At 40.3% G+C, this 16,389-nt stretch overlaps 1 protein-coding gene across 4 annotated transcripts in view; it reads right to left on the reverse strand.

The window, feature by feature from the left end:
* Nucleotides 1–12,062: 12,062 nt before the first annotated feature.
* Nucleotides 12,063–16,389, reverse strand: part of MCM4 (minichromosome maintenance complex component 4) — a 56,092-nt gene continuing 51,765 nt past the window's right edge. For all 4 annotated transcript variants that reach the window (XM_033929409.1, XM_033929412.1, XM_033929410.1 and 1 more), the window contains exons 15-17: nt 14,207–14,435; nt 13,720–13,853; nt 12,063–12,431 (exon numbers count right to left, since the gene is read on the reverse strand). In XM_033929409.1, coding sequence (XP_033785300.1) covers nt 12,339–12,431; nt 13,720–13,853; nt 14,207–14,435 — 456 coding nt within the window. In that variant the 3' untranslated portion in view covers nt 12,063–12,338. The remainder of the gene's footprint in view (nt 12,432–13,719; nt 13,854–14,206; nt 14,436–16,389) is intronic.

Consider the following 16,389-nt stretch of genomic DNA (forward strand, 5'->3'; position numbering starts at 1 on the left):
GTTGAATTTTTGTATCCAGCAATTCCCCTGGGAGGAAAGGAAAGAGTGTACAGCTCAAAATAGTCATATAAAAAAAACCAAAAAGAGTGCTTAAAAAGACAGTTTAAAGCAGTGGTCTCAAACTCAAACCCTTTGCAGGGCCACATTTTGGATTTGTAGGTACTTGGAGGGCCTCAGAAAAAAAAAATAGTTAATGTCTTATTAAAGAAATGACAATTTTGCATGAGGTAAAACTCTATAGTTTATAAATCTTTCCTTTTGACTAAGTCATAATAATAATATTGTCATTTATAGCTAAAGAGACATATGATCGAGAGCCCAAAATAGTACCTGGTGGGCTGCATGTGGCTCCCGGGCCGTGAGTTTGAGATCATTGGTTTAAAGGCTGGCTTGTCTTTCTATAAATAATTTCCTTAAACCGCACCTTAAGTCATCAGAGGAAGCTCAAAGCAATCTGCTGCCTGAGGTGAGGGATAAGATGATGCCATCAGTGCCCTGAAATGGACATGTAGTTATCACTTGACACAAGGCAATATATTATAGAAAAACTAAATTCAATATATAAGATATGTGAACCTACAAAAAGATTTCACCACACATAAAAATTAATAAATATGTTCAATATTCCCTGATGCAGCAGAGTGAAACTTCAGCCATTATTGGGAATGAACCTGTACAGTATTTTTTTTCAGTGAAGTTTTTCAATTAATTTATGTTTATATGGAAGTCTATGTATTATATATAAAGGAGGCATTTTTTTATACTTTATATCTTATCATTCTAGTAGGCTCTTTGTTTAGTTATGCTATTGTTTATTTCATGTTATTATTTTAAAAATGAATAAAAACTATTGAACTAAAAAAAATATGTAAATGATTGGATGAAGTGAGGCTTTCAGTAATAATGCAAAGTCTGATGCTGGGTTTTACTAAACGGTGGTAGAGGTTTCTACCACAGGCCAGTGAGTTAAATGCTCCGACACTCATAGAATTCTTATGAGCATCAGAGCATTTAAGTTGCTAGCCCGCTATAGAACCTCTACTGCTATTTAGTAAAAGGATCCCTGAGACTTTTTCCTTCCTTTAATATAATAATTTTTTTTTTTTGTACTCATTTATACATTCTATATTGAGTGGAGCTTTTCAAACTGAAATATTACCCAGGTGATTGCAAATTTGGGGTACTTATTTCTATTTAAAAATCAGGCAAGCTAATCTGAAAAAAATCAAAGCTTTCATTATGATGTGGTGGTTTTCTTGCATCATATTGATGCACAAGAAGTGGTTTTTCTAGCAAGAATTAACAATGCAACATATATCATGGATATGTATAAATATATATATATATTTGTGAAAGCAGGAGCAGAACATCCCTCCTACCAAACATTCTACAAAAGGTACGAGGGGAGGGATACCAGCACATATAGCCAGGTGGGGGAGAGGCCACAGGTCTTTTTTGATGCTGGAGGATTCAAGAGCTGTCGGGGGGAGGGGGAGGGCGGTCTTTTTTTTAATGGGGCATTGGGCCCTTTAAGGGCAGGGTCTGCTGTCATAGCCTTTACTTTCCTGTCAATGTCTGAGCCAATCAGTGCTCAGGAACCAACATGAAAGTAAGGCTGTGACAGCTCAGATTCTGCCGTTAAAATTTGCAAGGGAAACAACTCGTTTCCTTGCTGTGCATTACAAGGAGAAGCTCATTATAATACTAATGAGCTTCTTGTAATGCATTAGCATAGGATTTTCAGTGGCTGCTATGAGGATGGGTAGCAGCCACAGAGAAACCTTTAATGCATAGGGAGGAGAGTTTCCTTGCACGTAAGACTGATTAAAACCAGTTTTAATTGCAAAGAAACCTTTTGTGCTTCGGGGCCTTTGTCATTAGCTTTTGTGATTTATCTACTACTGCAGTAGGTCCAAGGACAAGTCCACTAGGCCCTTTATCTGCTGAAGTAATATTATCTTCTTGTGCAGTGTCTGTACTATCACTGTCCCCATCTCTAGCCCTATTGTGAGACTGGGCACTTTTTATCCTGAGTGACATACAGTATGAGCAGTATGTGTTCTTCCTTTTCTTTCCAATCATACTTCAATTGCAGTGTTGCCTTGCTTAGGGTTGCCAGATTTCCTCTTTGAAAAAAGAAGATGCCTTGCCCCGCCCCTGCTCCATTCACCTACCAGCTCCACCCCCACATGAACCTCCCTGAGCATGAAGGCCACATTTGGAAGTCTTTGTGCATGCACAGATGTTGATGCAATGTCACATGCATGGGCATGTGCGTATGATGTCATCACGGTGACGGCTGCACATGTGCAAAGGCTTCCAGACATGGCCTCCAAACTCAAGACTTCCAAAACCCAGACAAACTGCCACGTTTTGGAAATCCCTCCAGGTGCCTGGTCAGTCCTCTAACAAAAGGACATAACTGGGTTTTCCCAGATGTCTGGTAACCCTAGCCTTCCTGAGATTTGACATGAATGTTTTAGAAAAGGGTCACCATGTTAAACTAATCAGCAAATTTTTATCCTCTCCCCATCAGAGGTGCACAGTAATCGGTTCATAGACAATGGCGCGAAAAACAAAAGCGCGCGCCGACAATTGAGCGCGTGTGCCGCCGTGCGCCGCTCTAAATTACAGTTTTTAGGGGCTCCGACGGGGGGTTTTGTTGGGGAACCCCCCCAGTTTACTTAATAGACATCGCGCCGGCGTTATGGGGGGTTGTAACCCTCCACATTTTACTGTAAACTGAACTTTTTCCCTAAAAACAGGGACTCCTCCCCTACTCAGGTCAGCGCATGCACTATAAAACAAGATCTTTTGCGGCGCACGCATTGAATCTGAGCACTGTTACCCACTTCACCTCTTGGATGCATGAAGCAAGCATTTAACTTTAACTATAATTGTACTGGTTTTAATTATTTTATCTTTTTAGGCTCTTTATTTACTGTTTTACTTTATTTTATAGTTTGTCTGCTCTTCTCACCTCTGCCGCCGCGAAGCGGCGGCCCGCCGGACTCCTCCCCTACTCAGGTCAGCGCATGCACTATAAAACAAGATCTTTTGCGGCGCACGCCGCAAAGGCGCGCGCCTTTGGCGCGCGCCGAAGGAGCGAGCAAAAGGAGCAGGACCTGCTCCTTTGTTCGCTCCTTCGGTCGCCTCCCGAGGGCGCCGCCAAAAACCACTGCTCTATAATTCATTCAAGATGTCCTAACCTTAACTTCGCACACACCATTTACTCCATTCTGACTTTGCTTTTTTTCCTTTCACCTGTCTTAAAGCTTCCTAATCAAACAAAAGAATTCATAAAAATGGATTTCCAACAAATTCCAATTCAGTTAAACAATAGACTTAATTTTCATAAATTTCCTAGATCAATCCCATGTTCACTTCTACCTATCCCAACGCTTCCTTCTTTCTCAACTGACTTTACATTACAACCAATTCTATCTAATAAAATACCTAACCAAACTAAATCCCTAAACTTAAAATTAGGTTTGCTTAACACTAGATCACTCAAATCCAAACATCACCTTATCAAAGACGCCATCCTCCAACAAAATCTACATATTCTGTGTATTACTGAAACTTGGCTTTCTGATGGAGAGGAAGCCTATCTTTCCTTTTGTTGTCCCCCTAACTATGATTTCTTATGGAACCACCGTCACAAACGCAAAGGCGGAGGTTTAGCCATAATCTTTCTTAAAAATTTAATTAAATCTCAAGATCAATCTGCTATCAATTCCACTATTGAATATCTCCATTTCAAAATAAATTCCACAAATAAAACTGACTTTCTCTTACTATATCTTCCCCCTCCAATAGACTATTCAAAACTATCCTCACTTCATAATTTACTTTTTGAATTCTGCTCAACTGCTAACTGCCCAATCATATTGGGTGACTTCAACATCCATTTTGACAACCATAATAACCCACAAACCTTAGAAACTATCAAACTTTTTAATGACCTAGATCTGCAAATATTGATTCATGATCCCACTCACCAGGCTAAACACATTTTAGATATGATTCTAATTCCTTCTTCGGAATCAATATCCTATTCCACTCCGAATATTCTTTCAGTTCCCTGGTCCGATCACTGCCTAATTTCCTTAAATCTTCAATTTCCCAAACAAATGATATCAAATTATTCTTCTAAAACCAAATCATACTCATACAGGGACTTTTCTCAATTAGAAAACTCAGACATCTCATTAAAATTTAGCCCTTCAACCCTCATTCCCTCATTTGAAACAATTGACGAACAACTTTATTACTGGAATTCAAACCTAGAGTCCATACTAAATACTAAAACACCACTAATTACTAAAACTATAATCAGCAAAAAACCCAAAAATCCGTGGTATTCCAAAAAGCTATCTTTAATCAAGACTCAACTTCGTGCAACAGAAAGGAAATGGCGTTCTTCAAAATCCCTCACCAACCTTCAAAAATTTAAAGACACCTCTCTCTACTATAAACATGAAATTACCCAAGCAAAAAAATCTTTTTACAATAACAAAATTCAAAAGGCAAAAAACACTTCTGTCCTCTTTAATATCTTAAAATCATTTAACCCAGAAAAAAATAAAAATATGCCAAATCAAACTTCAGTACTAACAGCTCAAGATTTAGCTAATTATTTTTGCCAAAAAATATCAACAATAAGACAAACATTCTCGACCAATACACTAATCTCACCGGACTTCGAAGATCTATCTACAATTAACTCTATTCCAACAGCTAAATGCACAAATTTTAAAATACCAACTATAAATGACATTGAAAGACACCTCAAATCAATCAACTTAAAAGGTTCTCCCACTGAAATTATTCCGCCATTCTATATAAAAAAATATTTCGATCTCTTTGGTCCCTTTATTCTATCTCTCATTCAGAAATGTTTATCTTCTGCTACCGTTCCTTCTGCTTGGAAAACTTCCACTGTAATACCAATTCTAAAAAACTTTAAGTCCAGTCAAGATGACTCATCTAACTACCGCCCCATTTCAAATCTTCCTTTTCTAATGAAACTGACGGAAAAACTAGTTTTCGAACAACTATCTGACTTCATTGAATCCTCCAATGCGTTACATCCGAATCAAACAGGTTTTCGTAAATACCACAGCACCGAATATTCCATGATTGGTCTTGTCACTAACATTCACTACTTCCTTGACCATCACAAATCTGTAGCTCTCTTTTCCTTAGATCTATCCGCAGCCTTCGATACCATAGATCATGACATTCTTCTTAATCGTTTACAATCACTAGGAGTAGAGGGCCAAGTCTTACAATGGCTTACCTCCTTTCTATCGGATCGTCTCTCCAGAGTTAAATTCAATGAATCCTATTCCGACCTTTTCCCCTCATCTTTTGGAGTTCCACAAGGATCAATACTTTCTCCCCTTCTATTCAACATTTTCCTATCCCCACTTATCACCATGTCACAGTCTCTAGGTTTTACAACTTTTTCTTATGCAGACGACATTCAACTGATGCACCCCCTCAATCCAGAAAACCCTGCAGAAATAAAAATTATCAATGACAAACTGGAAAAAATTAAAAACTGGCTAAGCAATAATAAACTGGCTCTAAACACCAAAAAAACCAAATCCATGCTTTTTACTTGGAAAAGAGATATATCCCAAAAAATACCATTCACACTCGACAATACTTTAATAGAATCGGTACCCAAGCTAAAAATCTTAGGTGTAACTCTTGATGTAGATCTGTCTTACCACGATCATATCAGTGTAGTTGTCAAATCATGCTTTTACAGACTACGGCTGTTACGTTCAATCTCTACATTCTTAGACACTAAATCCCTCAATATTTTAATTCATTCACTTATTATTTCCAAACTGGACTACTGCAACTCTCTTCTAATTAATATAACTCAAAAAGAAAACAGACGCCTCCAAATTATCCAAAATACAGCAATCAAACTAATCCATAACGCAAAGAAATTCGACCATGTTACCCCCTTACTAATTAAATCACACTGGCTCCCAATAACCCATAGAATTACGTTTAAAATTTTATTCCTGGTTTACAAATCTCTTATTTTCAATGAACCTCAATATATTGCTAAAATGATTGTCCCTCACAAAACTTTACGTTCTCTCAGATCTTCTTCTTCACAATTGCTCTCAGTTCCCTCATTAAAAGTCATTGGCACTAGGCGAAATGACATATTTTCTGTAAAAGCACCCTCACTATGGAACTCCCTTCCAAACTTCATTAAAAATGAAACTGACCTCGTTGTTTTTAAGAAAATTTTAAAAACTTACCTATTTCAAGACGCGTTTGACATATGAAAATCCACCTTTTTAGCACTTTTTAGGTCCAATATTTTTAATAACCCTTTATTACCCAATGTGTTTCCCTTTTGATGTCTTTCTCTAACTAAGAACAACATTGTAACTTTTCCCCTTCCTTCCCACCCCCTCCTGTTCGTCTAATTTTGTTTGTTTTATGAGTAACTATTGCAAATTTATTGTATTACCACACTCTGTTGGTTTTTATTACTGTACATCGCTTAGATGTTATTATAAGCGATTTATCAAATAAAGGTCAAACTTGAAACTTGAAACTTGAAACTACTATTTGAGCTAATTCCCCTGCACCTTAGTGACATGCAAGAGTGGGAAGGGGACAGCAGATGCTATGTTGCGGGCAAACTAATTGCTTAACTGTAAAACCAGTCTTCTTTCCAGATCCAGCATCAGAGAAATGGAGTAGATGTCAGCTTCCAAGCCTGCCCTTTTCACTTGCCTATTGTACAGTACAGTCAGTTTTGACTTGACCTGTGCTCCTTTGTCTCTGCCAGCCAGCCTCCCTTCCAGTAGTTGCAATGCTTGCTTGTACTCTGCTACTCCTTTGGCTCCTGTCATCTCTGCTGGAAGACTCCTGCAGTGTGCCACCCCCTTCTTAGTGAAGAAAAAAAAAAGTATTTTCCTAATCCTCTGGCTCTCCCTTGTCTTTCATTTGTTCACTATGGAGGATATCGCCTTTTCACCATCTTGAAGCTTGACCTCTATTTGAATGTTTCCTCATTCTCTATGCCTTAGGCTCCTTCAGTCTCCCTCTGTGACCTGTAGGCTTTCGTTGCACTGTCCCTACCTTGTAGTGCCCTTTTGTGGGGGTGGTCTCAGGAACTGAACAAAGGTTTTAAGGTAGGGTCTCCTCAGACACTTGCATGGCACGCTCCTTTTGGACTTTTATTACCGAAAGGAGTGCAAGGTTGATAGGAGAAGAAGAAGCAATGTACACATACTATCTCTCACAGGCTGAGTGCTTTACATCTTTATTTGATTGGTGCAACAGTCCCACTTTGGGTGATGATTTTCAAACATACCTAATGCTTCCTGATGTTAACACTCAGTTTCAAAAGCCATCTTACAAACTCATTAGCTAGATCCATCAGTGGGAGTTTCACCTACATTTCACATAATCTACCGTACTTGCCTCCCTTCAGCATCCTTGTCCTTCATTTCGTTACTGTTGAGAATATTGTCTTTTCACCCTTTAAAAACAGAAGAACAACCTCACTGGGTCAGACTACTGGTCTATCTAGCTCAGTATTCCATCTTTGTGGAGGCCAATCCAAGCCAAAAGTACCTGGCAAAAACCCAAATAGTGGTAGCATTCCATGCTATTGTGCCCTGTCTCAACAGCAAACTATGGACTTTTCCTCCAGGAACTTGTCCAAACCCTTTAAAAACCAGCTTCATTAACTGCTCTTATCCCATCCTCTGGCAACATGTTTCAGAGCTTAACTATTCTGAGTGAAAAAATATTTTAAAAGTAGCATTTTTATGAGGATTGGTGACTTAGGATCCTGTTTCTTTTTGGCAACTCTTTAAACAAGATTTAAAGAAACATTGTTTTGTTTTTAGATTTATAGATTATTTGGATTTAATTAATTTCTGTTTCTTTTTCTTGTATTTTCTTTGTTTTCCTATTTTAAATGGAGTTCTTTTCATTTCTTGTTTTTATAGATTTTGTACACTGTGATGTTGATAAAATTGAAGTGCGATTAAAACATAATTTCATCGAGTGTCTCCTAGTTTTTGTAAATCCTGTTTAAAAAAAAAAAAATTCGATCCACTTGTACCCATTCTACACCACTCAGGATTTTGTAGTCATCAATCATATCTCCCCTTAGCTGTCTTCTTTTCCAACCTGAAGAGCCCTAACCTCTTTAGTCTTTTCTCATACAAGAGGAGTTTCATCCCCTTTTTCATCTTGGTCGCTTCTTCTTTGAACTTTTTCTAGTGCAGCTATATCTTTTCTGAGATAAGGAGACCAAAACTGAATGCAATACTCAAGGTGAGGTTGCACCATTGAGTGATACAGAAGCATGATAACATTCTTAGTCTTGTTAACCATCCCTTTTCTAATAATTCCTAGCATCTTGTTTGTCTTCTTGGACGATGACGCACTTTGTCAGTGGCCTTTTAGGGGGGTGGGGGTGTCTCAAGAACTGTACAAAGTTTTTAAGGAAGGGTCTCCTCAGACACCGGAATAGCAATGATGGTGTGTTCCTTTTGGACTTTTATTACAGAAAGGAGTGCGAGGTTGATAGTATGTGCAATTGCTTCTACTTCTCTCTCTCAAATGCTAAGACCAAGCTTTATGACCTTATTTGATCAGACATTCCAAATGCTTCCTAATGGTCACCCTCAGTTTCAAAAACTATCTTGAAAACTGATTAGCGTGATACATCAGTGGGCACTTCACCTACATGAAATGTTTCAAGTACAGTACTCCCCCGATATTCGTGGGAGTTCTGTTCCAGGAACCCTCGTGAATCTTGAAAAACTGTGAATATGGTTTTGCATGGGGGAGACTGGAGAGAGCAGCCGGAGCACCAGCAAGTGCAGGAAAGCACTTGCTGTATGCTCCGACCGCCTCTTCCTGCACTAAGTCGGGCCTTACCAATCAGGAGCTGCGTGTCAAGCCAGGAAGGAGCCAAATGGCCTAACCAATCAGGAGCTGCATGTCAAGCCAGGAAGGAGCCAAATGGCCTAAACTCAAACTCCTGATAAATCAGGGATGTGAGCAGCTCAAAAAATACAAAAACAGGCTGGCTAGATAAGATGTTCCCGAGAGTTGATCCTGCTAGCAGCAGACTTCCGCAGCGCAAGTCTGCGTCTTCTCCCAGGCAGAGGTTTCAACAAGAGGGAACCTCTGGGTGCTGTGCCTCCAACTGAACACTTACAAAAAATACCTGAAAATAATAAAACTGTAGAGCAGAACAAAACACTTCTGAGCAACTTGCTTGCAGAAAAAAACCTGAGGGGGCAGGACTAGCTCCGTGGGAAGGAGGTAGAGATCAAAAGATGACTAACAGCATTCTGCAAGCAATGTGGAGGTTTAGCTACAATATCCTAGCATTCAGGAACATTAGACATATTGCACTAGAATTGGGGATTTGGCAACAGCTTAAATAAGGTCAGTTTTATGAGGCTAATTATTCCAAACTGTTTGACCATAAGAGCAGATCTGGAATGCTAGAAAGGACTCTGTCACTCACTCAATTTAGTAGGATTTCCATGATGAAAATGAATATCTTGGAAAAAGCTATATCTTTTCTAAGTCTTACCAGTGACCATTTTTACAAAGGATACCAAATCTTTGCACACCTTGTGTTGTCCAGTTTATTTGGTGTGACAGGAAACCTAAGTTTACCAAAGCAGAACTGTACTGAGATACAAAAAAAAAAAAAAAAAAGAGGCCAAGGTGTTCCTAACTTGTGGCTTTATTTTCATGCTGCCCAGACAAGAACAGCAGTGGAACGGTACCAAAATCATACTATAAGCTTTGTGTACTTAAATAACATCAAATGGGAACTGTTCCTCTGAGTTACTTATTATGGCTTCCTAAGTGATATTGTAACCTACAAAGGGATGTCCCCTTCAATGATTCTTCACACTTTCAAACTATGGGCCTTCATGGAACTACACATGATTTTCAATTATCTCGCTTTACCCTCATCTGCTACAATCCCTTGTTCCTTCCAGGAATGTTATTAGAACCTGGCAGACCTTGGGTTTAGCTCAATAGGGCCAATTATATAATAAGGACACATTTATTACTTTTAGGGAGTTGGCAAGGGACTGTAATCTCCCCCAGTCATCAGTATGCTTACTTACAATCGAGACAACCTTTAACATTAAAAAATTTTTATTTACGTTTGACTGGAGAATATACATTTTTAAAGGATGTTTTTGAAGACTTTAAACATACTAAACATTTAGCGGGCACACTCTTTGGTTACCTTAGGGACCTGTGAACCGTAACCACTGTAGGCACCCGTGAACCGTAAATAGCGATGGGAGGAGATGGGTATTGTATATGTCTCCGTCAGATCAAGGTCAGAAATTCTCCTGTCTGAACTGCCAGAATGACAGATCTCAGGGTCTCCATGCAAAAAGACGGAACCCGCAGACGCCTGTTGACCCCCTTCAGATCCAAGATGGGCCTTAAAGTCCCCTCTTTCTTGGACACCACAAAGTAAATTGAATACCTGCCTGTGCCCCACTCCTGCAGAGGCACTGGTACCACCGCTTTGAGATCTAGCAATCTTTGAAGTATCTGGCGAAAAGCCCGCTTCTTCAGTGCTGCCTGACAAGGAGAAACAAGAAAAGAATCTGGCAAGGAGTAGGAAAACTCCAAAGAATATCCGTCCCAAATCACCTCCAGAACCCACTGATCTGCCGTGATCGTGGCCCACCCTTGGTAATCACACAACCGAGTGCCCATTGGAACCAAGGGAGGTGCCAGCAAGGCGTCATTGGGCGGCTGAACTGGCGGAGGAATCACATCCCCCTCCTGAAAGGACTGCATGCGCTGAAATAAATGGCCCCGAAAACCCCCAGAGGCCGGGAAAGCAGTAGCCTCTCGGCCATGGCAAAACTTGCGGAAATCACACAAATGACCCCAAGCAATGCCAACCCACGCAAGTGGGCGGCACGGTCTTCAGGAAGACGGGGAACCTTAAGAGTCCATCAAAGTCTGAACCAACTTGTCCAAATCCTCGACAAACAAAAAAGACCCCCAAAAGGGAAATTTTGTCAGCTTAGCCTTAGATGGCACATCCACCAACCAAGCCCGAAGCCACAAGGTATGATGCGTGGCCACCCTGAGAGCTATGGTCTTGACCAATGCTCGCAATCGGTCATACTGGGCATCAGAAAGATAAGAAGCACCCATCTCAATTTTGGCTACTTCCTGTTCCACCAAGGACCAGTGATCAGACTCACGGTCAAGGACATGCTTGGCCCACCAAAAAACAGGCCCAAGACACCAGACCGCCACACATCACTGCCTGGACCACTAAGGCAGAGACATCAAAATTCTACTTAAGGGCTCTAACCTACACTCATCAGAGTCCCATAAGGCTGAGCCGCACTTGGCGGGCACTGTATGCTGTTTAGAAATGGCAGAGACCACCACGTCCACCGTCGGTGACTTCAAGGTACCCCTATCCCCCCTTCGGGATGGGATACAAATGAGCCATAGAGCATGCAAAACCAAAGATTATGTCATTACCTTGATAATATCTTTTCCAATAGATAGGTGTGTCATTCTGGACAAGCGGGTTATCACCCCTTGGCCGCAAGCCATATGCAGAAGGAATCCACTCCTAATATGATCCTCCTACTTAACTGGGAGCTCTACTGCCAACTGAACTTAATACCCAAGCAAGCAAGAGCTCCATCGAAAGAGACAGGCTGCTGGGCATGCAGAGGGTTGATTCAGAGAAAAATGTTACAGGGAATTTTAAAAAGAGAGAGAGTTCTATGTACAGGGAGGTAGAGCTGTTCCCTCCGCTGAGTTGCAGTGGATCTCTGCTAATTATTGCAAATTTTATACAACTACATGCAAGGGCAAGTGTTCATTGGGTTTTACTATACATGTTATCTACAGATGATAAAGAACCCATTTCAAATAGTTTTCTTTGCACATTTGTATGGAGAATTTCTATTTAAAAATGGCCTGGAGGAATACAAAACATTTCCAGAATTCAGCACATTAACCAAGATTGTGTCCCCATGAACACTTTTGTAAATTTATTATTTCATTTAAATAATATATCACTCAACAAATATGCCCTCAATCTTACCCCAGAAGAGAAGATAAAAGGTCTGTGTCTTCCTATCGTCATTAGGATCTTTACTATTTACAGTAATGGCAGTGGTGTTAGCTGATTGGTCACCATCAATGGCAACACTATCAAAAGATAATAACACTTAAAATAACTATGCAGGTACATCATGGAAAAGCAATTGTAACAAGACAGTGCACAACACTGCTTTAAGAAAAGATCTGCTTCACAGCAATCTAACAGTCTTTCCAGTGACAGTTAAGTAGTCTTCATCAGCCAAGGCATGAAGTGCTTCTTCAAACATATCCTTCGTAATAGCCTGAAGTTTAAAAAAGAAAAGAAAAGGCGTAAGTAGGCACTTGGAAAGAATTTGTTTATTTAAAAAAATATATATATATATAGACCGCTCAAGTCTAAGCGGTTTACAAAAGAACACACGTCTTAAAACATGTAGCTCAGATTTTATCAAAACCAGTAATGTTTAAATTTCTCAGTGACAATGTAATAAAGTTACCATGCCAAATTCAATATCCTCTCTTCCTTTCCATCTCTCAATCTTAGGGCTCCTTTTATGAAGCTGCATTAGCGGCTTTAAGGCACGCACATTTTTAGCGCGCGCTAACCCCCGCGCTAGCCGAAAAACTACCGCCTGCTCAAGAGGCGGTAGTGGCTAGCGCGGCCAGCAAATTAGCGCGCGCTGTTACGCGCGTTAAACTGCTAATACGGCTTCGTAAAAGGAGCCCTTAGTATCATAAGATAGCCATATCGAGGTCAATGTCCCCCAACGCATGTTACATGAAAGCATCCACAAATAATTGCGTTTATAGCAGTTTCATAAAGGTCAAGTGGTCCATACATAATCACAAGGTTCCGGGAAGAGAGTGTTCCAAAGTTTTACTCCAGCTATGGAGAACATGGACACTCTCGATCTTACGTAATGAACTCTATCTTCCTTTATTTTAAATAAATGAGTATTAATAGGACTATGTATTACTACTTTACACAGCAAAGAAAACGTGGGGAAGGAACTGTACACATCAACCTGAGATAAAATTAAGTTTATTAAATACAATCATCTATTTAAAATATAACATACGAGATAATCAGTTCATCTTTCATATCTTTCCAGACCCGACATGGTTTGTGTTTCAGCTTCAAAAGGGAAGCCTGCAAGAACGTACAGCCACGCAGCTTCTCAAGCAATACTTTTTTTTTTTTTTTTACCAGAGTTTTAATCAGCATTTCATTTTGCGCCTTAAAGCATTTTTTGTTTAAGATGTTAAGTACTCCAGCACCACCTGTTGGATTTACATCTACACCCCTGAAGCAGGCTTCCCTATCGAAGCTGAAACACAGACCGTGTCGGGTGTGGAAGGATATGAAAGATGAACTGATTATCTCATATGTGTTGTATTTTAATAAACTCAATTTTATCTCAGGTTGATGTGTACAGTTCCTTCTCCACTTTTTCTTTGCTGTATATTTACCATTGGGTTGTTTGCCTTGTTTATTTGGACTTACTACTTCACAGCATACGATTACATTTTTGCTCAAACCTCTCCCTCGGAACACGTTGACACAGAAATGACTTTAAAATAGATGCTTACTGCATCAGACTGTGCCCGGAGATCATCAAAGAGGTGCTGATATTTCAGTGCTGGTGTCTTGCCCTTGGACTGAATAAGCTTCTTCAACACTTGGGCTAATTCTTCTCTGCGTTTGCGGGCAGTGGCACTCATTCCTAAGAGGATTAAGACAAGTGATCAGTAAAACAAATTTAAAAATGTTGAAATATTTTTCAGGTCTTAAAGGTCCTAGACAGGTAGTTAAAATCATTCGGTGTCTCGCTAGCTAGTCTTAAAACAAAAAAACAAATCACAGCTTTTCACTTATCAGGTAGACAAGATTAATCTTAGACAATATAGTTTCAGTTGACAAACAACATTTTCTTCTCATATTAAGAAAAATGTTATAGAAGGAACTGGATACCCTCTCAATACAATTTTGCAGTTATACAAGCAAGTAAAAAATTTCAGTTATCTATTAGTCAGAACTGTGACAGTAGTAGTAATAATATGACCTGAGGGGACAAACCTGTGGTCAGAATAGAGATATCCACAATGCCAGTCCTTGGGTCAGTAGCAGACTGTTTCAAAGCCTCACGGTGGAGCCGTTTTGCCTCTTCAACATCAATTGTTTCAACTTTATCAGAAAAGCGTACTTTTGCATGAGCTTCTGAGAGCCGAATGAGAGATTCCAGCTGCCGGGGATATGCTGATACCATACCTCTACCACTGCCAATTTTCCTCATATCCACATAAGCCTGAGGGAAGAAGAACTCGCCTGAATACAGAAAACTCGCCTGAATACAGAAAACTCAAACAAAATGATTCCAAGAGTGAGACGCTCCATGCTATGCTGCAACTGATACACTACTTAAAGACAAATTGGTCTGATAATTTTCTGGAAAGAAAGAATGTCATAAATACCTATAAACATATGAAACATTCTCAACATTTAACTGGGAGTGCTCATACCTCAGAAATGAAGCACAGCGGGAGGAAGAGACTTGCAAATTACAAGAGCACAGACATGATAGACAGATGAGGGGAAAGTTGATGTCAGAACCATTCCAGAGGCCAATGGAAGAGCTGTTGATGGTGAACCAGGCCTTTTGGGATCTGGTGATCAATTCATGACGACAACACAGGTTAGCAGCAGAGTCCTCCTATTTAATTATAGCCTTGCTTCTGGTGCACAAACAAAGGGTGCCAGCAGATAACTGTTGACAAATTTGTTTTCTTTTTTGGTGTTTTGGGCTGCTATAGAATAGGGAAGGAAAAAAGATCAAGAGAAAACTGGCCTTTTCTGACTCTACTGGAACAAACAAAAGGCTTATAGATACCCATCTTCAGCTGATGTCGGGTACCGAGTGTATTAGTACAGGTAAAGGGTGGGTTAAGGCCTTGATATGGAAAGATTAGGTTCTTACCTTGATAATCCTCTTTCCTGTAGAACAGCATACGATTCCTTACAGATGGGTTAAGCACCTCAACTCACAAGTTGCTTGCAGAAGACATCAATCATTTTCTTCTCTCCGCCCCCTTGTTTCTCTGGGCAGTGTCCCCTCTCCTCAGTCTGTTCCAAAGCAAGTGTTAACCTCTAGGAAAGGAATTGAAAATAATGTGTGTGTGTGTGTGTATGGGGGGGGGCGCCATGGGGAACTCCCCAATCCAGGTAAGATCAATCTGCTCTGCAGTAGTAAATAAAAGTTAACTACTACTCAACAGGGCAACAAATACTTGTGGAGAAAAAACCCTACCTACCTGTGTGTAGCTGGCACTAACACTTGTTCAGCTCTTAGCAAAACAAAATGTGCTGATATGGATTTCGGCTCTAATAAGCCTCTCTCTTCCTTGGCTGCTTTGAGCCAAACCGCTGGATACTTTTCCCAGCCTAAAAATCAATGCAGACCTGACAGTCTTCTGACAGGGTGGGGCATAAGAAATCGTATGCTGTTTTATAGGAAAGGGAATTATCGAGGTAAGAACCTAATCCTTCCTTCCTTTGCAAACAGCATACATTTCCTTATGGATGGGATGTACCAGAGTATTCACTTGAGTCTAAAGCAGCACAGATGAGCTTGTGACCAGCACAGAGGACCTGAAGGTCCCATCCATTTGTGCCACCACATCCACTCTGTAAAATTTTGTAAAGATATGGAGGATGGACCATGTGGCTGCCCTAAAAGTTTCATCAGGGGCATTGCCCTGGACTCTGCCCAGGAAGATGCCACACTTCTGGTAAAGTGAGCTTTCATGGCAAATGGTGGCTGCTTTCCACAGCTAATGTATGTTGAGAAAATAGCCATGCGGATCCACTGAGAAATAGAAGCTTTAGAGGCTGGTTTGCCCCAATGGCTAGAACTGGTCAAGATAAATAGGTGATCCGACAGGCGGAACTCATTTGTCACTTCAAGATACCAAAGGAGAACTCTCTTGACATCCAGGAACTTCAATACTTTGTCCTGTTTCTTCTTGCCCATGGGCTGAAAAGCAGGAAGCTGGGCATCATACTGGGTAAAGAGCCTATTCCTCAAAGATGGGCTCCGCCTTAAACAAGGTTGAACCAGGTTGCTGACATTTAAAATGGAGATAGAGCAGCTTTTAACTAGAAACTGGGGGAAAGCAGACAGTCGCTCAAAAGAGCATGGCTTGGAACAAGTTATCTTTTAAAGATATCATCATAAAAGGGAAGACAAGGCATCCCAATACTGA

This window comes from Geotrypetes seraphini, chromosome 2 (assembly GCF_902459505.1).
Source record: "Geotrypetes seraphini chromosome 2, aGeoSer1.1, whole genome shotgun sequence".
Taxonomy (NCBI): Eukaryota; Metazoa; Chordata; class Amphibia; order Gymnophiona; family Dermophiidae; genus Geotrypetes; species Geotrypetes seraphini.